The sequence below is a fragment of the Aulostomus chinensis genome, chromosome 5 (genome assembly GCF_037954235.1).
Source record: "Aulostomus chinensis isolate RoL2024-O1b breed Wild chromosome 5, RoL_Achi_v1.0, whole genome shotgun sequence".
Lineage (NCBI taxonomy): Eukaryota > Metazoa > Chordata > Actinopteri > Syngnathiformes > Aulostomidae > Aulostomus > Aulostomus chinensis.
The window spans coordinates 31,298,606-31,323,125 of record NC_141324.1 but is presented as its reverse complement, the minus strand read 5'-3'; the positions used below and the strand labels follow the sequence as shown (position 1 = coordinate 31,323,125).

Below are 24,520 nucleotides of genomic sequence, written 5' to 3'. Positions count from 1 at the left end.
TCTGAAGTGTTCGAGCAGTACGACGCGCTGAGGGACGTTGATAAAGCAGGTAGACCAGTTTGAGGAAACCTTATTGACAATGTGAAATGTTTCAGATTTGGGTCTGAAAGTTCTTTCACCCCCCACCCCCAGCTCATCACTTCGCCATTCTCTGGGCGTCAGTGGGGAACACGGTTCCGGCCACCTTCTGGGCGATGTACCACCTGGTGAGTCACCCAGAGGCCCTGCAGCAGGTTCGTCAGGAGATCATCGATGTTCTGAAGCTGAGTGGAGTTGAGTTCCACAGCCACACGGACGTGACACTGAGCAGAGACCAGCTGGACAAGCTGCTCTACCTTGGTATGCTACGTCCTGTTGCCTCACTGTGTCCCCCAGCAGGACAACAATGTCATACATCGAGTTAGGCCTCAGCGATCAATCGATTTTGTTGATTAATTTGAATGTGTTCTTTTCATCGATTTGTTTTAATGAAAATCAATTTTCTCTCCAACACCCTCCACCAACGCTCCCTGCTGGGCGTCTGTAGTTCAGAGTGCACGACCCCCGCACGCTTGACATACAAACATGGCGGCGAGTGGTGAAGATTTCATTCCCAAGACAGGAGAAGTATCTTCAGTCATTTGGAATTGGTTCGGGTTTGTGGCGTCAGACACAAAACAAAGAGCGACTCGCTGCAAAGGGTGTTTAAAGGCTGTTGCAGCGCCTCAAACAGTGGCGGGCTGCCGAGTGGGGGAGGTGTTCCTCCCTACGAAAAGAACAAGACCGCGGCAGCCCAAGCGTGAATCGGATTTGTTGTAAAAAAATAAGTGGAGATTGTTTTTGTTGTTCGTGCCGTATCACCCAGCCCGACGTGGAGGTCTCAGTGGGGCTGTAGTTGCTGTTCCATCAGGGGCTACGAGTGGAGCTTCACCAGCTCGCCTCCATGCTGGAGATGGTGATGTCAGAGCAGCCGGAGGCGTTCAGCTCCTGTAACAGATCAAGAGATCATGTCCACCTGAACACGACGCCAGTTCAAATCTATGAGAGCAGGGAAGGTTGATTCTTACTGATGTCACAGTTCGGCTCGCCACAGTCTGTTCTGTTGTTGTTTTCGTCATTGCTGCATTGCACCATGGGATATTTGCTTTCTCCAGAACTTCCTCAGAAATGGGTTGGATTCACATGCATTTAGTTTATGCAGGGTTCTGATGTTTAACTCTCGAAGCAGACCAGCAGATTCTCTCTGCCACAAACCGCTGCGACGAGGATGATGTCAGCTTGCTCAGGCGACTGCCTGGCGACTGCCAGCACCACCCTCTGTCCTCACAGGAAGCTGATGACCTGAGTTCATGAGTCACTCTGAGTTTGTGATGTCTGTCCTCTGTCTGACGCCCCTCTTCGTCCTCCTCAGAGAGCTCCATTAACGAGAGCCTCCGTCTGTCCTCGTCCTCCATGAACATCCGTGTGGCTCAAGAGGACTTTGCTCTGCGTCTGGATGGCGAGCGCTTGGTGGCCGTCAGGAAAGGAGACATCATCGCCCTGTACCCTCAAAGCATGCACATGGACCCCGACATTTACGAGGAGCCGCAGGTATGCATGCACGATCTTCACCAGACAGATTTCATGTCTCCTGGTCTTTATGGAGCACTGAAATGGTGTCTGGTACATTCACCTGGCTGGAAGCTCCTTGCTGCCCTCTGCTGGAGATAGTCGTACGCATCATCAGCAATTTACGGTTGTCAGACCTGTGTGAGGGCAGAGGGTGTTGTGTTTCCATGATGTGGAGGAGCAGAAACCAGCAGGAATTGCAGAACATTGATTTGACATGAGCCTCTAAAAGTGTGAAGTGAGTTGCTGGCTGGAGCCATGAGTCGCCAGGGAGACGCCAGGCCAGCATTCACCAAACATCTCAGTCCATTAAATGGGCGTGTCGTCCTCACATTAGTAGCATTCAGGTATTTCACAAATTAGTAACAGTAACTTCTACATCTTTGAGAAGTTCAGGCCTCAAAATCAAAGAATTAAACATGGCTGCCGCCAGCGATCCGCCTCTCATGCGTTGACATGTGAGAAGCGTAAGACAGTCCTAAGCTTTCGAAAGGTACGGCTTTCATCACCATGTTCTCCCAAATGACCTTTGAAGGAGTCACAGGTTTAAAATGCAAAAGTTGATCTTGTGTTCTCTGGGCATCCTTGCTCACTGGTTTGAGGGTGGAGGCTCACGCTTCTGCAGCTCAACTCCTGTCACGAGACAGCGGCGCAGATGTCTGGGCCCAGATGTTGGTCTGATGTATTGAAGAAAGACAAAGCTGTCAAGATGTGGCTCTTCCTCTGGAGGTCACTGTTGCCTCCCAACGAGGTCGTCTGCTTGTTTGTGAACCAATCCTTCCTTTTTGTTCCGTCAGACGTTCCAGTTTGACCGCTTCATGCAGGACAGTGGAGAGAAGATGGAATTCTACAAGGACGGACAGAGGCTCCGGTATTACCTCATGCCATTCGGCTCTGGCTCCTCCATGTGTCCTGGACGCTTCTTCGCCATCAATGAGATCAAACAGTTTCTGTGTCTGCTGCTACTCTACTTCGACCTGCAGCTGGAGGACGGTCCGAGCCGAGTCCACCTGGACCCAGGCAGGGCGGGCCTTGGCATCCTGCTGCCGGCCGCTGACGTAGGCTTCCGCTACCGACTACGAGCAGCTTGACCAGCGACGAGGAGCGTCACCGCTGCAGGGCTCTGAGAGTCCAAGATGGCTGAATAGAGACTCCGCAGGTTTGACACGAAAGTGTCAGTGTGGAGCAGTAAACCGTCAGTTCAACAGTTGACCTTTGTTGTAAGCCACTGATTGTTGTTTCACACATGAGCACATGAATATCCCACATCCTCCGGGTCATCGTCTCTCTGCATTGCAGCAGGAAGTTTTCAGAACTGAAAAACGCATTACTCAAAAATTTGCTGCAGTTTTTACCTGATGATGTCGTAGGTCGTTATTTCCCCATAGTTTATTAAAAAAACTTGTGTCATGTGACAAAGTGTCATCTCTGTCTTTATACTCTTGTTTATTTGGTGGTCTTTTGTTGTCTGCAGTCAGGTGGGTGTGGCCTCCCTCCCACGACCAGGTAGGGGGTGGAGCAGGTGGTTATTATTTTTCAGTTCCGCAGCTAAAAAAAGCTTTATTTTCATCCCAGTGAAGAAGAGAAACCAGTAGCTCCCTCATGTGGCCCAAGGTGAACTACACACCTGCATGTCCCAGATCACCTGAGAGAGAGAGTGTGTGTGTGTGTGTGTGTGTGTGTGTGTGTAATGAGCTGTGCTGTCTGTCAGCAGAACTTTGTGCCACTGTCATTATTCCGTCGACACATCTTATATCTAATTGTGTGTGTGTGTGTGTGTGTGTGTGTATTTTTTCATGGTCCGGTGCCAGGCATAAGGCGCCACTCTGTGATGATGTCATCTCCACCCACTTTCAAACTGTGTGTGTGTGTGTGTGTGTACTTGTTGGAGGCCTTTCTTCCTGGTATACACTCACACCTTATCAAAACCTCCAGTCCTCCTGGGGACCAAAGACCTCCTGAAGCCAGACCACCTGATCTGAGTGAAGGTGTGAATTGAGGTCATGGTTTTTTCAGTGATCAGCTTTTGTACACGCAAATTTTATTCAAGTATTTGACTCCAGTTTACAGAATTTCCGTTAAGGGTGAATAAAGTATTTTGAGGCAACGCTTATGACATCATTAATAAACAGCACGGAGACAACATTCCTGTTTGCTCTTAAGTGGATCAAAAGAGGAAATTAAGATGGCGTCCGGCTGTGTATGGGGGATGTACAGTGTGTCAGTGACACGGCTGTGTGGAGCAACAGAAACCCTTTCACCTCAAACCACATGACTGACGTGGGCGGTGCCTAAAACAAACAGACTTGCTGGAAAATGGAACCATGGTCTCATAATGTCCACCACCCACGTGTCTCGCTGTCCTGGAAGAGCCTCAGTGTGTATTTGAATGCTTCAGGTCTGGTTGGAGGAAGGTCACTTGAGGGAGCGAGAGGACGCTCATCATTCAGAGGCAGAGGAGACCGAGCACGATGTGACGCTCCTGGGTGCATGATGGAGAGTTAGCTTAGCATTAGCCCAAAATGGTGGCCAAACACTCACCACCACGTCAGCACAGGCGTGTCAGTGATGCTTGTTTAATGTGAGCTGCTAGAGATTTGCCTCATAACGCCTGGCAGTGCGCTGCTCTCTGATCACACTCCTGATCGCCACCTTCAGACCAGTTAACAAATTGCATGAATTTACATTTTGCCCTGTTGGATCTCAGGAAGGTTCGAAGAGCTTCAAAATACAAAAAGAAGAAATGGGAACAAGAGAGCAAAAGTTGTGAGCAGGCGATTGATTGACAACAACGATTGAACTGAAACAGGCTGTGATCAGCTGATCAAAAGTTTGAGACCACAGCCTCTAAAAGCCCAAATCTCTGCAGACATTTGGATTCCGTGTCATTTCCTGTCTTCACACCGTCAAGATCTCCTGATGGCGGCAAAGCTGACTGTCTCTGGAGGTGCTGGATCGTTGAGCTGCAGAAACAACGAGCCATCGCCGCTGAGGTCGGACGCAGTGAGACGCTCATTTTACATTTCTGTAAAGATCCTGAGGGTCAAGAGAATCACGTGGTAGAGCCAAAAAAATCTCACCGGCGCTGAGCCGGAGGATCCAAATGTTTGTCGGTCAAGACACGGGACGGTCCTCGTCCCAGATGAAGGCCATGACTGGTGCAGCCCAATAACCATCAGACTGCATCTGAGAGGGAGGGGCTTCAACAACAAAAACCTCTTCAAAGGCCACGCCTCCTTCAAAATTGCCCGTTTGGACTTTGCAAGGCAGCACCAAACATGGGACATCCAAAGGTGGACGAAAGGTTTGTTCTCTGACGAGAAGAAACGTAACCTTGAAGGTCCTGATGGCTTCCAACGTCACTGGCATGGCGAGGAGATGCCACCTGAGATGTTTCCGAGGCGGCACAGTGGGGGGCGCCATCATGATCTGGGTGCTTTTTCCTACAGTGGAACAGTGGCGCTCCAGGCTGTGCAGGGTTACACGTCACACAGCCGCTGGCTATGTGGAGATGCTGCTGCGGCGTCCCTCAGGACGGAGGCCCTCGTCTGTGAGGTCATGACTGGGCTACCAGCAGGACAACGCTACAATTCACAACGCCGTCTGACCGAGAACTTTTCCAGGAGAGTAACGTCACTCTTTTGGACCATCCTGCGTGTTCGCCTGATCTAAACCCTGTTGAGAACATTTGGGGATGGATGGCGAGGGATGTTCACAGAAATGGACATCAGTCCCAGACCGTGGACGCCCTCGGTAAAGCTGTCCTCACCACTTGGAGCCTCTTGGAAACGCCTGCATTAAGCAGGCCAAACCAGTGTTGAGGTGCTCAGCAGTCCTGGTGGAGCTGCTGACTGCTGAGGCGTTTCTGACACTTCAGCTTCTGTTTTAGGAAGTTTGGGCTTTTAGAGGCTGGGGTCTCAAACTTTTGATCAGCTGATCACAGCCTGTTTCAGTTCAATCGTTGTTGTCAATCAATCGCCTGCTCACAACTTTCGCTCTCTTGTTCCCATTTCTTCTTTCTGCATTTTGAAGCTCTTCGAACCTTCCTGAGATCCAACAGGGCAAAATGAAAATTCATGCAATTTGTTAACTGGTCTGAAGGTGGCGATCAGGAGTGCACATGAACAAAAGAGAGGTCACATGATCATTGAACGCCACAGTTGAGAGTCAAAGGGAGAACAGGAGCACAGGAACATGCGTGTGCATTGGTTTGATGATCGGAGGCCGAGCTGGACTCGGCTATTCGTCATCAGATGATCTCAGCAGAATCAACCAATCACAACAGCGTACGGTTTGGGGACATTGTGAGGCTGGTCAGCTACGTTAGCTTGGCCTGTGGTGTTAAACAATTAAACAACTCGAAGGAGGTTAGCGTCGAGGCAACACCGCCCTCTGCTGGCTGGACTGAACACATCACATGATCCTAGGAGGCCTTGGCATGGCTTCTCAATGTCAGTGCTCACCCGATGGGATAACAAGAAAAGCTCTGGATGAACTTTAATACATTTTAATCACCAGTGGTTCTGATGTGATTGACCACATCACAAACACCAGCGTAACAAACCAACACATGAGACACTTTTAGAACAGCAACTCTTATTTCGTCAAAGCATACAGCGCGCAGCTCGTCTGTCTCCGCGCTCGAGTCCCAGCATGTTGCTGTCGTCCAGACTCAATGTCCATGTCCTGTCTGTGGCTTTCCTCTGGCTGATCTCAGGTCAGTGGGTTTAACACATTGATCGCGTTTAATTAAAGGTGAGTTGGAGCTGCTGTGAGTTGACGATGATGTCGTCGTCTGTGTGCTCAGACTCCCAGCAGGATTCCAGAGAACAGAGAGTCCTGGAGGACGCTGATGGACGAGCCTGTGGCGTTGTCCACAAACACTGACACGTACTCGCCAGCCTGCACACACACACACACACACACACACACACACACACACACACACACACACACACACACAGCTCTGGTCTGTAGCTGCTGGTTTAATTTCCAGGTTATTCTAATGGGGGCGGAGCTTAAACTGACCTGATATCATATGATCATTATTAGACACACAGATGTGATCACTGCTTCCTGTTTATCAAATGTAGCACCTCTGCTGCTGTTGACACAAAGTACATAGTTCCTTCCTTCACAGCTGAAATACCCAGAGTAAATAGTACTGTGGAAGTCTCCTTTTAAAATAATACTTAGGCAGAGAAGTACTTGAAATTACGTAGACCGAAGAATCAAATGTAAACATATATGTTCTGCACGGTGCTTATGTGTTCCAGTGCTCAGCAGCGTTCAATCCTTGAACCCATGACCTCTTAAGGTCATGTTAAAGTCATGCGTGTTCCGGTTGTTCTGCTCTGATTGAAGTTTGAAGTAAAAGTACATCATCTTTGTTTTAATGTGCGTACTATGCAAAATATTTCTCTTCAACATAACTGGTAACTGATGGGTTGATACAAATATAGAAGGTTAAAGGTATAAATTCCCCGAAAACTTACAGAATCGAGTATATTACAGATACTTTGACCTGTATGCAGTACTACAGAAATACTGTACTGTCACTGCTCACCTGTAGGTAGAGCGTTCCTGTCAGTAGGATGCTGAATGTTCCTCCAGCAGCAGCCACACCCATCACCGACTCTACAGAGCTAAAGCACGCCCATACAGACACACGCGCGCGCGCACACACACACACACACACACACACACACACACACACACACACACACACAGGTCATCAACAACTGAGTTTAGTATTGTTGAATATTTGTTCTGTTAATTCTCATTTTGTATTTTCCGAGTTTTACAACAACAACAAAATCAACGCAACCAAACAAACTCAAAGAATGTTAAAATGTAAATTTTTACATATTTTTTTGCTCTTTAGGAGCTTTAAATCCCGTCAGCTGGTCACATGATACAGACCAACCCGCCAGATACTCACAGGTTGCTCTGACAGAGCGACTCGATGCAGATCGCTGCTCGCACGCTGTCCCGGAGTCGCACTTGGATTCTGTCACCCGACTCTGATACACACACACACACACACACACACACACACACACACACACACACACACACGCACGCACGCACAGTGAGTCATGCACTTGTTGACGTACTATGATGGAACACGCTCGGAGCAACATGTCTGAACTCGTCACAGCATCAGACGCCACTGACACGCATCGTGTGTGCACAGTTGCAGTTTTCCTCCTGATCCATCAGAGGGCGTCGTCCAGCACATCACGCGAGCAGCCCCCCCCCCAGCTGACAAGGGCATGAACATGGCTGTCACTTTGGTAGGCCACACCCCTTTTAGGTCATGTAAAGGAGACGTTTTGTATTTGTTGCTTGACATGTTGACGCTGTGACGTCACTGTATTACATCACATAGCAACAGTCCATCATTGAAGTTCGTACCAATCAGCAGGCTAGCAGTCAGCTGGTAGAAGCCGGAGACGGTGGCTGTGTAGCGGCCAGTGCTGGCGTTGAAGCTCTGACCTCTCTGGAGGTTTTGCATCGCATCTGAGGGCTGCAGAGGTCAGAGGTCAAATGGTAAGTTCACCGGGTTTGGTGTGTGTGTGTGTGTGTCTGTGTGTCTGTGTGTCTGTGTGTATTAGCATCAACAAGTACGGGACTCACTGAGAGTGTGTGCGTGTGTGCATGTGCTTGTTCACCTGGCTGAACAGCTGTAACTCCAGTAGGCTGCGGCGAGGGACGGCGATGGCCTGTGAGAGACGCCTGAGGAAGGAGGTAGAGACACGAGGAGGACGATCACACAGGAGACACACGCCAGCTGCCGTGTCTGAGAAGGGGAGACACAGACGAGGATGAAGAAGCCTTGAAAGGGCAGTTTACAGGTCTATGTTTACTCTTGACGACGCTGGGTGTATCTCAGCTAGGCCCTTGATACCTAAACACATCTGTCAATCAAGCAGAGTGGGTGGAGTCACTTTTGCAATCGTTCATATTTGTGATGATGAAGGTTCATGTGTTCAAGTGAAAGGGTCCTCTAGAGACCTTGAGAACCCTGGAGAACGTGAGATTTTCTCTGACATCCTTTTATTCAGTCGTTGGTGGTCTGAAATTTACATTGAAACACACTCAACCGCACAATATGAAAACACACAAAGAAGAAACCTAGTGGAAACACACACACACACACACACACACACACACACAGTCAGCAGGAATCTCTGGAATCCTGCAGCTGAGCCAAGTCACATCCACACTCCACAAAATTACCCTTATTAAGGACTCAGACAGCCTGCCTCCACACTCACTCACTCACTCACTCACACACACACACACACACACACTCACACACACAGAGTCTACTGTATTTATATAACCTGTGTGCAGCAAACATGGAGTGAAAGTGAGGCATCAGTGACGTGCCAGTGAGGCTGAGCAGCATTCATGACTGATGCTCTGTTCATCCACATTTCATCACTTTTTCCCTCCTTGGTGAAAACAAATGGGACGTCTGGACACCGTCTGTCTGTAAACGTTCTAGTTCTCTGTCTCACTAGCGTCACATGGTGCAGGTCCACTGGGGAACAAGTACCCACATTCAAGAATAAGTCGCAATAAATGCAAATATACGATTGCACGTAAAAGTGCTGCAGAGAAAATTCTACTTAATTGAACTTTAAAGGCTAGTTTGCTATCCAGTTTGCTAGTTTGAGCTATAAGATAACTATCTATATATAAATAGTTATATAACTATATATATGTGTATATATATATATAAACTATATATTACATATATATTCTCGTCATTATATATAACAATAGAACTATATATATAGTTATATAGTTATATACAGTTATATAGTTATATATAGTTTTAAATATATAGTTATACAGTTATATAGTTATATATAGTTATACAGTTACATAGTTATATATGGTTTTATATATATAGTTATACAGTTATATAGTTACATATATAACTATATATATAGTTATATAATTATATCGTTATAGTTATATAGTTATATACAGATATATAGTTATATATAGTTTTCCATATATAGTTATACAGTTATATAGTTATATACAGTTATATAGTTTTCTATAGTTTTCTATATATATAGTTATACAGTTATATAGTTTTCTATAGTTTTCTATATATATAGTTATACAGTTATATAGTTATATGTAGTTATACAGTTATATAGTTATGTATATAGTTATACAGTTATATATAGTTGTATAGTTATATACAGTTATATAGTTATATACAGTTATATAGTTATATATAGTTTTATATATATAGTTATACAGTTATATAGTTATAAATAGTTTTATATATATATAGTTATACAGTTATATAGTTATATAGTTATATATATAGTTATACAGTTATAGTTTTAGATATCGTTATATATATAGTTATATAATTATATAGTTATACAGTTATATAGTTATATATAGTTTTATATATACTGTATATAGTTATACAGTTATATAGTTATATATAGTTTTATATATACTGTATATAGTTATACAGTTATATAGTTATAAATAGTTTTTATATATATGTATATATAGTTATACAGTTATATATTTATATGAGTTATACAGTTATATAGTTTTAGATATAGTTATATATATAGTTATACAATTATAGTTATACAGTTATATAGTTATATATATTTATACAGTTATAGTTATATATAGTTATATATATATATAGATATACAGTTATATAGTTTTATATATATATATAGTTATACAGTTATATAGTTTTATATATATATAGTTATACAGTTATATATAGTTATACAGTTATATAATTTTATATATATAATAATAATAGTTATATAGTTTTATATATATATATAGTTATACAGTTATGTAGTTTTATATATGTAGTTATACAGTTATATATATTTATACAGTTATATAGTTTTATATATTAGTTATATATGTAGTTATACAGTATACAGTTATATATATAGTTATACAGTTATAGTTTTAGATATAGTTATATATATAGTTATACAATTATATAGTTATACAGTTATATAGTTATATATATATTTATACAGTTATAGTTATATATAGTTTTATATATATAGTTATACAGTTATATAGTTTTTTATATATATATAGTTATACAGTTATATAGTTTTATATATATATAGTTATACAGTTATATAGTTTTATATATATAATAATGATAGTTATATAGTTTTATATATATATAGTTATACAGTTATGTAGTTTTATATATATAGTTATACAGTTATATATATTTATACAATTATATAGTTTTATATATATGTAGTTATACAGTTATATATATTTATACAGTTATATATTTTTATATATATAGTTATGCAGTTCCATAGTTTTATATATGTATAAAGTTATACAGTTATATATATTTATACAGTTATATAGTTTTATATATATGTAGTTATACAGTTATATAGTTTTATATATATATATATAGTTATACAGTTATATAGTTTTATATATATATATATAGTTATACAGTTATATAGTTTTATATATATATATATATAGTTATACAGTTATATAGTTTTATATGTATATATAGTTATACAGTTATATAGTTTTATATATATATATATATATATATATATATATATAGTTATACAGTTATATAGTTTTATATATATATATATAGTTATACAGTTATATAGTTTTATATATATATATATATAGTTATACAGTTATATAGTTTTATATATATATATATAGTTATACAGTTATATAGTTTTATATATATATATATATATATATATATATATAGTTATACAGTTATATAGTTTTATATATATATATATATATATATATTATATATATATCCAGTTAGCTAGATTGAGCTACATTGGCGACTTCTTGCTGAAGCCACTGGTTTGGTGCATTTTGAAGCTTGTTATTTATTGACTGAGTGAAATCTTGACTGATGATCTGAGCTGTCAAAATAGAGGAAGGGAAGCAGAAATGTCCACGTCTCAGATTGGTTCAGGGTCGAATTCTAAAGTGAGATCAAATGGAATCCTCCTGTAGGTGGGACGTTCAAGTACCTTGCAGGTGCATTCATATGGAGCGTTCATTACAAATGAGGTCAGTCAGAAATGCTCCAATGTTCAGCACGTCATCACCTCTCAGTTTAAGCTGCAGCTCCTGGATCAGCTCCTGCTGCTGTGGCAGCAGGGGTGCTGGGGGGCCTGGGGGCCCCTGGGGACCGGGAGGTCCTGGAGGTCCTGGAAGACCATGCTGCAAGACACACAAGCATTCCTATATCTTTCTATAGGTGTTACACACATTGACAGAAGCTGAGTGATGTGTTGTTCTATCAGCAGAAGTGATTAAAACAGGTGTTGTTTGCTATTCGGAGATTTTACATGACAACATCTCAGCAGGAGCAACGAGTGCTTGAAGATATTTAAATACTATCAAGATGTTTCTATGAAATAAATGAATTCAAGGGCTTCAGGGGGATGTTTGTAGAATATCAAAGACCATTACTTTGGAGGTTCTCCTGGACCCTTTGGTTCTGCGATTGTCCCCCTTGTTGGAGTTCCTCCTGAAGATCAGCCAGGAACTGAGAGGAGACACTTGGGACAGATCAGAGGACATTGGCTCCTGCAGGACACAAGACAGTCAAACGCGTGATACAAGATTGTTGTGGAACTAAAACTATGACTAGAGGGCTGCCGCTCCGAGAACATAAACCAGTGAATAGGAGTGAAGAAGACACCACACCTCCGGGGTCAAGATGGTCTCTAAGTCAGAGACTGAAACCAAAGGTCATGTTTTGGTCATAAGCTGCCAGCACAGCCTCAGGATTCTAAAAGATGTTCTGTTGCTTGTGGTTTGAATATGGTGGTGAGGGTGGCATCCAGCCCTGCCTGGTGGGCCGCAGGGTTGAGATCAGGTGACTGTGAAGGTCCTGTGGTAAGAAATCTGGTGAATTCATAGCTGACCAGCGTTCCATGCTATTTTGAAGGTTTAGGGTTAGTAATAAGAAATGACTTTCTTATTTTGTGCGTTTTGATGTTTGTGGGTTTGAGTTCTACGTCCCGTCGTGTTTGTGGAGAAAGCTGTCCTTCCGAATTTTGGCACCACCCACTTAGAGGCCGACTACACAGATCCTGATGGCACCGTGAAGCTCCTGGGTGCTGACACTGTCTCTGTCCAACCAGGAGGTCTTGTGTCTTCCCTTGTTCATGTCCAACGACTCTGCGTCACCACCTCAGCATGCGTCCCTATGGAGTCCCGGTGGCCTCCCCCTTAGAAACATTTGACTTCCCGACAGCGCATACATTGCTCCATGTGTGGAGGGGACGAAGCAACATGTTTAGGAGGCGGAGCTAGAAAAAGGCCTGAAGTAGAACCCGAAGTTACTTCTGGAACAGATGATAACAGATGTTCTGTTTAGACCTGAAGAACTTTTTATGTCTCCTGTGTCTTCCATCATTGCATCGTTATTTTAGAATTTGTCTCAAGAATTCCTTCAACTTTGGCACAAGTGCTGGTGTGAACTCCAGGTGGATCTGGTGGGACTTGGGTGGTAACAGTCAAAGGTCACTGCCAACTTACAGAACATGTTTGTTGTTATCAACTACAAGCTAATTCTGAGTGCTACGTGTCACACAAATGTCTGATAACACAAGAGGGTGACAGGTTTTATTGAAAAGTCCACTTTAGTGACATCCCGATGTTTCTGGTTATTTCTTACCAGGATCTCAGTGCTGGCGTCCTCATCGTCCTCCAGGATCTCCTCACTCTCTTCGCTCTGGCTTACCGCTGTCGCTGTCGCTGTCATCATCATCATCATCATCATCATCATCAGTCCTAGGAGGAAGGGGAGTGGCGTCAGCGCTCCTGCCCCACCAGGTGAGCTTCGTCTCTGGGACAGCCTGGCTAGCATGCTGGTGGAGGCGGTGCAGCTCGATGTGGACGTGTTCAGGTCTTTGTCCTGGTGCTCTAAGAGGTTCCCATGATGCACCTTTGGTCCTCGTGGACTAAAGTTTCTCTGAATGGACTGTGGTGTGAATCTTCTTCCTCCCTGGGTCTTCAGGGAGTCTTCCCTGTCTCCTGCAGTGTCTCTTGGTCTCTTCCTTCCTGTCTCCTCATCGTCAGACTCAGATGTAAACAAACATCTTCCTCTTGCTTTCTCTCTCTGTTCCTCCCTCTCTTTTTCCACCTCTTCTTCTTGTCTGTTGCTCCTCTTCTGTCTTCTTGCTGCTTGTCGTCTGATCCTCCTCAGCTTGAACGAATGTTTTTATCTACCGCCTTCCTCATGAACTCCTCCCCTTTCTTTTCTCTCTCTATCGTCCTCTGGATCTGAGACTGTCACTCTGTCTCTCTTCATGTCTCTCTAGCGTCCAACTGTCTATAATCTCTTCTGCCATCATTTGTGTCTTACTTTGCCTCCAGACTTTGTTTTCCCGTCTTTTGCGCCCCCCCCCCCCCCGCTCCCCTGTCGTGCTCTCCAGGGTCCTAATGCAGCAGCTCCAGTCAAACTTTCAGAGAGCGTTTTAAAAACTCGTCCATTGCTTGTGTTTCATGCTGGTGATGAGTCAGTCAAACCACCCCGAGTACACTGAGTAGGAAAGTACTGCACATGTGCACTACTTTCCTACTCAGTGATGATGTAACCATGTCATTTTATTACTGACTGGCTGTCCTTGTGACATCACACGAGACGATTACCGACAGAAGTGTTGCTGTAACTTCAAGTCTTCTGTTGCACATAAGATTGCTCACACATTTACTCACCACAGTGTTGCAACAAAGAAGAGATGGCATCATATCTTTGCCCAAGAGTCTGGGTGCTCATGGGAAATGCAGTCTCCTTTGGCCATAGGGGGCGCCACCATTGCTCACTGCTTGAAGTCAAACTGTACAAGTTCAAGCCACTCTGGATGTGCTGAGTAACGCCAGACTCTTAATTGACTTTCAACCCGTCTTACTGGAACGCCCTCATGATCTCATGTGATTACTTCATGATTATCGACATCATTGATTTGCATTGATGTATGATGTGTAAGATTTCTGTTCCTCATTCATATCCCGTCACTGTGGATGCTGTTGGTTCCTAGCTGTTGTGGTTTTGACAGGGACCAACGGGACTGTGACACATGATGCTGAGAATAAACATATACTTCCCGTGGAACGCCACTCATCCACAAACTCATGCAACCACATCCGTCACGGGTCGTCATGGTTCCTGTCCGATCCTATAAAGGCTCTGGGACAATTATCGACTCATAATTTAACTTTGAGGAAATTTCTTGAAGTTGTTTGCTAAAAGTGGCACCATGGCAACCATCTTTAAACTTTCTTTGATCCGTTTCTTTGGAATATTGCTTAGGACAATTTTCTTTACGGAACAATACTCCCTCATCTGCTGACCGGTGAGTCAGAACCTTCGACACCAGCCAACCACCACCGGGGCGGCACTACGAAACCACACCCTCCGTTTGTGCGGTGAACTTCAGCTTCAGGGTTATAGGGCTGAGCTGTCAAACAACCGTCACAGAAAGTGTCTCATTCCAGCATTCCAGGTTCTTGAGGTGAGGCTGCAAACACGGGATGACCCGAGGACATCGAGCATATCTGCTGCTCAGGAGAGCTCTGCAGTGTAGATGAACCTCTTTTACAAACCAAGCCCACCTGCAGGTGTAAGAGAAGGAAGGGAGCTCTCATCCTGGGTCTTACGTGACGTTGAATCAAAGTACAAAGAGTTGAATATTTGTGTCATGGACAACATTAACCATCCCTCCAGTGTGGCCAAGAGCAGTGATTCAATCAAACATCAGGCCAATATGCCATCCAGTAATTCAAGAATATGTTTTCATAATCAGTCAGCGGATATGTAAACTCTCAAATACACACACACACACACACAAACACACACACACACACACACATAAACAAACACATACACACGCAGTCAGATAAGGAGGGTGTATTCTCCAGTGTCACAGGATGATGAAAACTTGTTTCCTGTGAATCTGACTGAAGCTGATAGAGACTAGGACACGCCCCTCGCTGTTGTCACATCACCAGTTGTGTCATCATGCTCCAACGGTTCTACTGACGACGATAAAACGACCTCATGAAGCTGCCATCAAGGGCTCGCTGAGAGTCGACCAGCTGCTTAATAATATTATCCAGACGTATTCACCAAGGTCACGTTGTTGTCCTCACTTTAAAATCAGTTCCTCTAAAGAACTGTGAGTTTGATTAATGTTCAGCATTCAGTTCAAAACATCATGAATCTGGTTTGTTATTTGAAAACCGTCAATATAAAATGTTAGTCTATAACATTTCTTCTGTGAATAAATACTGGTCGGTACAGTTAGATGAGCAGCAGGGGGCACTACCTCGGCTGTCATGTGACATGTTACAGCAGCAGAAGAAGATGTCCCCAAAGGACCTGTGATGAAGTTTTGTCAGTTACGATCAGACGGGGTTCGACTTCAACATTGATTTCTCTTCTACATAAATTTGCCAGGGTGAGCTGAAGGTTGGTCGCCCCCCTGTGGACACACGAGGGGATACAATCAGTAGAAACACAGACCATCCATCCATCCATCCCTCCCTCCCTCCCTCCCTCCATGTTCTCCCTCTTCTCCTGTTGAGGGTGGTGGGGGTGGAGCCTATCCCAGCAGCCTTCACCCTGGACAGGTCACCAGTCCATGGCAGGGCCAACACATAGAGACAGACAACCATTGGCTCTCCCAGCCACGCCTACGGTCAATTTAGAGTCTGGATTAACCTGGTCCCTCTTGATGTCTTTGGACTGTGGAGGAAGCTGGAGTACCAGAGAGAACCCAGCAGGAACAGGGAGAACATGGAGACTCACCCAGAAAGACCCCGTGCTGCAGCCGGGGCTCCACCCACAACCTTCTTGATGGGGGCCACAGGGAGGACCACTGCTCCACCCACAACCTTCTTGCTGGGGGCCACAGGGAGGACCACTGCTCCACCGTGGTGCCCTGAAACACAGCCCAACTAAAGGAACACACACACCTGCAGGAAGGAAAAGGTGAAGCAGCCTTAAGTCCTTCTAAGAGGATCAGACACACACACACACATACACACACACAGCCGTGTCAGCTGAACTGCGTGCTGACAGTTGCTGCAGTCTTCATGTGGACGACGACGTGAACCGAAGGATGATTGGAGCTGACGGTGACGACCCCTGAAAACACAACTGACCTCTGCTCCTGAGACACACACACTCCCTCTACTGTGTGTGTGTGTGTGTGTGTGTGTGTGTGTGTGTGTGTGTGTGTGTGTGTGAGTGTGTCAGGGGTCATGGACGCTGTGGATCCATCTCCTCTGCGGCGTTTCGTTGTTGCTAAGCGTTCTATCACCTCCATCTTTGATCAGCTTCTGGACTTCGTGAAGGATGCCTCCGCCTTCGTGGATGGTCAGAAACACACACATTTTTATCTTTCTGCACTTGCCTGGACGCTCAGTGGCATACAACCTCAGCTGAACCTGTAGTTTAACCCTAAAAACTAGCCATGACTTCCTGATATGAGTGGGGGTGTATCTTTCCTCTCTTTTCTCGGTGTGATGTCAGCGGTGTGGCGGAGTGATAACCTGGGTCAGGTGGCGTCTGAGGAGCAGAGCCTAGACATGCAGAGCTGTGCCACCAAACTGGCCACAATCAAAGAGGTTCTGGTCCGCAGACACATGAAGGTTGCCTTCTTTGGCAGGTACACGACCAACACACTGGCTGGCCAATTCATTCGGGACGGCGACTCAGGCAGCCTCTGGTGTTCCTGATGTTTTGTCCACCTGATTCTTTTGTGGTCTCCTGAGATTTGAAGGTGTTACTCTGTTTGTCTGTGTGTCGATGCTAAACTTTATTAGTACAGCGGTGTAGAAGAACAATATAGAACATAAATGAGCTGCTTGACAAGGAAGTCCAATCAGTGACGACACGGTCCCAAAACAGGCCTCACCAGTCTAGTTCACGCCACGTTCGTTCTTTCCATTGCATCACATGACCTTTGTGATGTCAATGCTGTGTCTATGTCAGGACCAGTAATGGCAAGAGCACTGTCATCAACGCCATGCTGAGGGATCGAGTTCTTCCCAGCGGCATCGGACATACCACCAACTGCTTCCTGAGTGTCGTTGGAACCGACAGCGAGGAGGCGCATCTCACCACCGAGGCATCAAACGAAAGGAGAAGCATCACTGTATGCCAGCCTAAAGCGTAGATGAAGCCGCCATCATGGTGGAAGGAGACTAACCCCTGAGCTTCTTCCTCAGACGGTGAACCAGTTGGCTCACGCCCTCCACATGGACCCAACACTGGACTCCGGCAGTCTTGTTCAAGTCTTCTGGCCCAAAAGTCACTGCGCCCTCTTAAGGGATGACTTAGTCCTCATGGACAGGTGAAAGGGTCATCAGTGTGACACTTGTTACCTGTAATGACTCATGGCTGCACTGCTTTTTGATTGAATGAGTCACCTGACACTTCACCACTTAAATACATCTGCCTCTGACCTTTGACCCAGCCCTGGCACTGATGTCACCCTAGAGCTGGACAGCTGGATCGATAGATTCTGTCTGGATGCCGACGTCTTTGTCCTGGTGGGAAACGCTGAGTCCACACTGATGAACACGGTAAGTTTGTAAGTCAGTGAGAGGAGACGGTCACGTTAGCGCCGCTTCTCCACGTTTGTCTCCCTCTGTCCTCAGGAGAAACTCTTCTTCCACAAGGTCAGCGAGAGAATCTCCAAACCAAACATCTTCATCCTCCACAACAGATGGGACGCCTCGGTGACGGAACCCGAATACATTGAGGAGGTCAGTGAGGTCACGTGGGGCAACGCTGGGCTCTTACGGTGAAGAGTTGATGGTAGTGTGAAGTGTCGTCTGTCTTTCGTATGCAGGTGAGGAAACAGCACCTGGATCGCTGTGTCAGCTTCCTGGTGGAGGAGCTGAAGGTGGTCAGTCTGGATGAGGCCGCTGGGCGCATCTTCTTCATCTCTGCCAAAGAGGTCCTGAACTATCGGATGCAGCGAGCGCAGGGCATGCCCGAAACAGGTGAGACAGGTGACACAGGTCAGGAAACAGATTATATACCAACCCTCCATAGCAGCAACTTTATTTTCTCTGGATCGGGGTGATGCATTCAGGGACAAGTCAGTCAGGCATGATCTAAACTCATTAACATTTAAAGCTCAAAGAAACACCTCATCCCTGACACAATCGCTTCCCGTTGGACTACAAACACGCCTCATCCCTGACACAATCGCTTCCCGTTGGACTACAAACACGCCTCATCCCTGACACAATCGCTTCCCGTTGGACTACAAACACGCCTCATCCCTGACACAATCGCTTCCCGTTGGACTACAAACACGCCTCATCCCTGACACAATCGCTTCCCGTTGGACTACAAACACGCCTCATCCCTGACTCCGTCGCTTCCTGTTGGACAACAAACACACATCATCCCTGACACAATCGCTTCCTGTTGGACTACAAACACGCCTCATCCCTGACACAATTGCTTCCCGTTGGACTACAAACACGCCTCATCCCTGACACAATCGCTTCCTGTTGGACAACAAACACGCCTCATCCCTGACTCCGTCGCTTCCTGTTGGACAACAAACACGCCTCATCCCTGACACAATCGCTTCCTGTTGGACTACAAACACGCCTCATCCCTGACACAATCGCTTCCCGTTGGACTACAAACACGCCTCATCCCTGACACAATCGCTTCCTGTTGGACAACAAACACGCCTCATCCCTGACACAATCGCTTCCTGTTGGACTACAAACACGCCTCATCCCTGACACAATCGCTTCCCGTTGGACTACAAACACGCCTCATCCCTGACACAATCGCTTCCTGTTGGACAACAAACACGCCTCATCCCTGACACAATCGCTTCCTGTTGGACAACAAACACGCCTCATCCCTGACTCCGTCGCTTCCTGTTGGACAACAAACACGCCTCATCCCTGACACAATCGCTTCCTGTTGGACTACAAACACGCCTCATCCCTGACACAATCGCTTCCCGTTGGACTACAAACACGCCTCATCCCTGACACAATCGCTTCCTGTTGGACTACAAACACGCCTCATCCCTGACACAATCGCTTCCTGTTGGACAACAAACACGCCTCATCCCTGACACAATCGCTTCCTGTTGGACTACAAACACGCCTCATCCCTGACACAATCGCTTCCTGTTGGACTACAAACACGCCTCATCCCTGACATTCTAAATTTTTCTATTACTCACACATATATTTGAAATAACATATGTTTTCACCAAGTGTGAGAAATTAAATGTTTGGTTCGTTTGCTCTGGCCTGGTAGCTTAATAATAATAACAATAACAATAAAACCTCATACAGGTCTTGAATATTTTTGGTCAAACACTCAAAAATGTTCTAGATGAAATGTTCTAGAATCTTGTCGGTGTCTGTATGTTGTTGAGATCTAGTGTAGTTAGCGCACTTACTAGCTAGTGGTGCTTCGCCTCCCTGTCGTGATACAACGTTAAACCTCAGGAGGCTCCTGTGAGTCACTGCAGACAGTGCACAAGGGAGGATGGAGCAGTAGCTCCGCCTAGAGGCCCTTTGATGGAACAAACAAACCACCCTTTAATGCTGCATATGACATCGCAGAGTTGTTTCTCCTGGATTAGATTAAGATAAGAACAGCAGCATGATGTCATCATCCAGCTGTCTGGCCTGCAGGTGGTGCTCTGGCTGAAGGGTTCCAGGAACGATTGAGAGAGTTCCAGAACTTTGAGAGGACATTTGAGGTAAAAACATATTCCTCTCAGTTTCTTCTGACATCCTGGCGAGCCTGTTAATGACCTTTGACCCTGCAGGAGTTCATCTCTCAGTCTGCAGTAAAGACCAAGTTTGAGCAGCACACAGTGCGTGCCTGGCAGATCAGTGAGGCTGTCAAAGCTGTGATGGACGCCATCAACATTGCCTCCGCCGAAAGAAAGTGAGACAAACAAACTTATTAGTTCTTTCAACAACCAAAATAAGCCTCAACATTGCCCTTTGACCTCTGCAGAATCTGTTGTCTGGAGGAGAGGGAGGAGCAGCGGGACCGGCTAGACTTTGTCCGTGGTCAGATTAACCGTCTGAGCGCTAGCATTAAAGAGAGAATCAAGACTCTGACAGATGACGCAGCCGCCAAGGTACAGAGGGTCACAGTCCTCTCAGTGGTTTGGTCCTCTATCCCTGGTACCAGCTAAATGTGTTGTTGTGGCAGGTTGCCACGGCGATATCCGATCAGATACGTTCTCTTCCCGTGCTGGTAGATGAGTTCAGAGCTGACTTCAGTCCCACGCTGGAGACACTGGAGCTCTACAAATCTGTGAGTTACCACGGCAACAAGGTGCACTTAACCTCACCTGCACATGCCGCATGGCTAATGCGTGTGTGTGTATGTGTGTGTGTGTGTGTGTGTGTGTGTGTGCATGTGTGTGCGTGTGTGTGCGTGCATGGGACTGCAAACAGGATTTAAAGAAAAGCTGCTTAATGTAACTCACACACAAACACCAGACATAATGAATAACACTTCAAGTGTTTTTACCTACACTATTTTCTGTACATCATACAAATGTACTAGAAGTAAGTGTACTTGTATCATTAGTTACTAAAAGTGTACTATCAGTAATTCTTGAAGTATATTTGAAGAGTAAAATGAGGACATTAAGGATGTGACCGCTTATAAATGTGTCCATTAGTCTGTCAGGCATCATTCTAACGTAATACCTGCTGGCATTGTTGTTAGCATGTTAGCTTAGCTGTGCTCCATCCTCTGTGTCGCAGAAGCTGCTGCAGCATGTGGAGGAGAGGATGGTTGGCTCTCTGGCTCACCGTTGCTCTGTCAGCATCCTCAGAGATGTTCGAGACGCCCAGAAGCACATGATTGGTATGACAGGTCACGTCAGAAGCACTTCCTCTCGCTGCCTCGGCTTCATGGTGTCATGTGTTTTCTACTATCAGACAGTGTCCGTCCACTGCTGTCTCTGGCCGTCCAGGAGCAGCTCTCTGTTCCCTCGGCCTCCTTTGAATTGACCTACGACCTTGAGCTCACTGCCCTCTGTGCAGACTTCCGGGAAAACATAGAGTTCCAGTTTTCTCTTGGCTGGACGTCCCTCGTTACACGCTTCATTGGTGCCAACAATGCCAAACGTGCTCTGAGTGACGCCGGGCAGCAGGTGAGCTCACCTCACTTGTCAAAGGACAAGTTGCATGTTTGGTTTGGGGTTCTACAGGACTGTTTAAGAGAGTGTCAGAGAGCCATGAAGCCTGCTAAAACAGACGATGTTTCCAGCCTTGTTTCTAAGAGTATCGGTAAACCCAAGGTTTTGTTTACCTCTCTTGACTCTATTGGCAATGCTTGTGATACTGCCCTGTTGTACCATCGCCTGCTCTCTTTTATGATTTTCTTAACTTCTTTGTTAACCAAATCTCAGTTCCTAAGTCCAAACCCTGTCTTGCTGTCTCCGAGCCTTCTGTTCCACCTGTACGTCCAGCTGTTTTTGACAAGTTTAAACCCATATCCTTGTCCTCACTGTCTGATGTCGTCTGTGAGCTACGGCCTATTAACTGCCTCTCTGACAGTGTTCCTTCTCGCCTTTTAAAAGAGGCGTTTGACTCAGTTGGCACTTTTATTCTGTTCTGCTTCGTGCTTGTTTTAGTTCAGGAGTCTTTCCAGCTCCTTTTAAACATGCGATAGTGCAGCCACTAATCAAGAGGCCTAATCTGGACCCCTCTGTCCTCTCAAATTTCCTGCCCATCTTGAAGCTGCTCTTTCTGTCCGAAGTGTCAGAGAAAGAAAAGTGTGTTTTATCAAAGGTGTTGCCTTTATGTTAAATCAGTCATACTGATAGGAGTCCATCTGGGTAAGTTATCCTCTAATGTGGTCCCTCTTACCTGTGGCGTCCCTCAAGGCTCCATCTTAGGCCCTTTATTATTTTCTCGAAATATGCTGCCCCTAGGTTCCATTTTACGTGAGCATAGTATTTCTTTTCACTGTTATGCAGATGATGTCCAAATCTACCTGAAAACGTAAGGATTCTCTTGAGCCTCTGCTAGCTGCTCTGAACCAGATTAAGACCTGGATGGACTTAAATTTCCATAACAACCATTGGCTCTCCCAGCCACGCCTACGGTCAATTTAGAGTCTGGATTAACCTGGTCCCTCTTGATGTCTTTTGACTGTGGAGGAAGCTGGAGTACCAGAGAGAACCCAGCAGGAACAGGGAGAACATGGAGACTCACCCAGAAAGACCCCGTGCTGCAGCCGGGGCTCCACCCACAACCTTCTTGCTGGGGGGCCACAGGGAGGACCACTGCTCCACCGCGCTGCCGGGACCTACATTTTCTTAATCTAAATGATGATAAAACAGAGGTTATTGTGTTTGGGTATCAGTCCCTCTTACATGATTCTACTGGTGTTTTAGGGCCCCTTGCACCAAAAATACATTCTTTTATCAGAAGTCTCAATCAGAAGTCTCAGTCTTGATAGTGGTTTTAAATTCAACAGACAAATTGGCTCTGTAGTAAAAGGGTTCTTTTTTCCGTTGAGGGTCCTGGCCAAAGTAAAGCTCTACCTTTCTCCCAATGATTTGTAGAAGGTTATCCATGCTTTTTTATCATTTACACTGGATTACCGTAATGCTCCATGTGTGGGTCTCGACCAGCTCTCCCTGTGGCGCCAGCAGTGAGTGCAAAATACTGCTGCACGTCAACAGTTAACCCTAACCCATCAAGATGCACAAACACATTACACCAGTACTAGCTTCCCTGCACTGGTTGCCTGTTCGTTTCAGGATAGATTTTTGAATCGGGATGCTTGTTTTTTAAAAAAAAACACATTTTGCATTGTAAACTGTTTTCTTGTCTGTAACAACATCTACTGCACGTCTGTCCGTCCTGGGTGAGGGATCCCTCCTCTGTTGCTCACCCCGAGGTTTCTCAGATTTTTCCCTGTTAAAAGGGTTTCTATGGAGTTTTTCCTCGGTTGATGTGAGGGTCTGAGGGCAGAGGATGTTGTTATGATGCCATGAAGCCTTTTGAGACAAACTGTTTGTGAAAACGGGCTCTACAAATAAAATTGCCTTGCCTTGCCTTGCCTTGTTTTTAAGGCATTAAATGGCCTGGCCCCTCAGTGCCTTGCTGAACTCCTTCATGTCCGCACCCCAGCTAGAGCACTGACATGGTCCAATGAGCTGTTTTCATCTGTCCCAAGGTCTAGGCTGAGGACAAAAGGTGAGCGAGCTTTTACTGTGGCGGTCTGCCACTGTGAGTGAGGTCTGCTCAGACCTCAGGGATTTTTACGTCCCACTTGAAGCCTTACTTATTTTCTTTGGCTTTTGAGGCTCGTGAAGCCGTACATCCCTGGTTCTGGCCTGCTGAATTCTGTAACTTGGGTTGATTTTAAATGTGCTATATTAATAAAGTTGACCTTGACCTTGACCTCACATGACAGTTTGCGTTTGTTTTAGCTGTTTCATTATCATCTCTCTTCAGGAAGGCTCCGGCTTTAAAGACCAGATGATGGTTTCCATAGCAACAGGTCTGGTTTCTGTCACCTCCAGAGCATCCATGACGGTCCTGATCATCGGTGGTGTGGTACGTCATCGTTAGATCGCACACCGGATCAAACTGGATTTTTTCATTGAAATGGTATCTGTGTTTTGTCATGCAGGTGTGGCGATCAGTGGGCTGGCGGCTCATCGCGCTCTCTTTGTCACTGTACGGTCTCCTCTACCTGTACGAGAAACTCACCTGGACCAATGCCAGCCAGGAGCGTGCTCTGAAGCGGCAGTTTACTGAGCACGCTGCCCGCTGCTTGAGAGCCATCATCCCGGTCACCAGCTCCGCCTGCAGTCAGCAGGTGTACAAGTAAGAGACACGCCCACCT

General features: G+C 45.4%; 3 protein-coding genes across 15 annotated transcripts in view; 2 read left to right on the top strand and 1 right to left on the bottom strand.

The window, feature by feature from the left end:
* Positions 1 to 3,015, top strand: part of cyp7b1 (cytochrome P450, family 7, subfamily B, polypeptide 1) — an 8,751-nt gene extending 5,736 nt beyond the window's left edge. For both annotated transcript variants that reach the window (XM_086204713.1, XM_086204714.1), the window contains exons 3-6: positions 1 to 49; positions 133 to 339; positions 1,391 to 1,569; positions 2,385 to 3,015. The exon at positions 1 to 49 is cut by the window's left edge and continues 563 nt beyond it. In XM_086204713.1, coding sequence (XP_086060839.1) covers positions 1 to 49; positions 133 to 339; positions 1,391 to 1,569; positions 2,385 to 2,678 — 729 coding nt within the window. In that variant the 3' untranslated portion in view covers positions 2,679 to 3,015. The remainder of the gene's footprint in view (positions 50 to 132; positions 340 to 1,390; positions 1,570 to 2,384) is intronic.
* A 3,065-nt stretch (positions 3,016 to 6,080) lies between these two features.
* Positions 6,081 to 14,054, bottom strand: LOC147262199 (erythroferrone). Of its 3 annotated transcripts, XR_015115985.1 has the most exons (9): positions 13,307 to 14,054; positions 12,094 to 12,210; positions 11,727 to 11,841; positions 8,262 to 8,389; positions 8,005 to 8,116; positions 7,529 to 7,610; positions 7,154 to 7,232; positions 6,616 to 6,691; positions 6,081 to 6,489 (listed from the first exon to the last, which is right to left on the bottom strand). XR_015115985.1 is itself a non-coding variant. In XM_086204709.1 (8 exons), exons 1-8 carry the CDS (start codon positions 13,496 to 13,498, stop codon positions 6,391 to 6,393), a joined length of 924 nt encoding a protein of 307 aa, XP_086060835.1. In that variant the 5' UTR covers positions 13,499 to 14,052; the 3' UTR covers positions 6,081 to 6,390. The 3 variants fall into 3 exon arrangements, 2 of the variants coding, with proteins under 2 accessions (XP_086060835.1, XP_086060836.1); XM_086204709.1 differs by lacking the exon at positions 6,616 to 6,691 and having other exon boundaries at positions 13,307 to 14,052; XM_086204710.1 differs by lacking the exon at positions 6,081 to 6,489 and having other exon boundaries at positions 6,496 to 6,691.
* A 1,252-nt stretch (positions 14,055 to 15,306) lies between these two features.
* mfn1a (mitofusin 1a) overlaps positions 15,307 to 24,520 on the top strand; it is a 13,558-nt gene continuing 4,344 nt past the window's right edge. For 5 of the 10 annotated variants that reach the window (XR_015115984.1, XM_086204700.1, XM_086204697.1 and 2 more), the window contains exons 1-15: positions 15,308 to 17,011; positions 17,168 to 17,303; positions 17,630 to 17,792; positions 17,866 to 17,990; positions 18,114 to 18,222; positions 18,298 to 18,405; positions 18,492 to 18,645; positions 20,323 to 20,390; positions 20,460 to 20,581; positions 20,654 to 20,780; positions 20,855 to 20,959; positions 21,418 to 21,520; positions 21,595 to 21,809; positions 24,127 to 24,228; positions 24,305 to 24,501. Coding sequence is in view for 9 of the 10 variants with exons in the window: in XM_086204700.1 (XP_086060826.1) it covers positions 16,897 to 17,011; positions 17,168 to 17,303; positions 17,630 to 17,792; positions 17,866 to 17,990; positions 18,114 to 18,222; positions 18,298 to 18,405; positions 18,492 to 18,645; positions 20,323 to 20,390; positions 20,460 to 20,581; positions 20,654 to 20,780; positions 20,855 to 20,959; positions 21,418 to 21,520; positions 21,595 to 21,809; positions 24,127 to 24,228; positions 24,305 to 24,501 (1,949 nt within the window). In the remaining variant the exon portion in view is untranslated. Of the gene's footprint in view, positions 17,012 to 17,167; positions 17,304 to 17,629; positions 17,793 to 17,865; positions 17,991 to 18,113; positions 18,223 to 18,297; positions 18,406 to 18,491; positions 18,646 to 20,322; positions 20,391 to 20,459; positions 20,582 to 20,653; positions 20,781 to 20,854; positions 20,960 to 21,417; positions 21,521 to 21,594; positions 21,810 to 24,126; positions 24,229 to 24,304; positions 24,502 to 24,520 lie in introns of all 10 variants that reach the window. The other 5 variants (XM_086204698.1, XM_086204695.1, XM_086204694.1 and 2 more) reach the window with 5 other exon arrangements.

What these genes read in the sequence shown, in the direction of transcription:
- LOC147262199 (XM_086204709.1), bottom strand. Translation starts at nt 13,498, where the DNA reads ATGCTAGCCAGGCTGTCCCAGAGACGAAGCTCACCTGGTGGGGCAGGA. An exon ending in ACGCCAGCACTGAGATCCTG is followed by an intron (nt 12,211 to 13,306) that starts GTAAGAAATAAC and finishes TGTGTCCTGCAG; the next exon opens with GAGCCAATGTCCTCTGATCT. An exon ending in GCTGCAGCTTAAACTGAGAG is followed by an intron (nt 8,390 to 11,726) that starts GTGATGACGTGC and finishes TCCCCTTCTCAG; the next exon opens with ACACGGCAGCTGGCGTGTGT.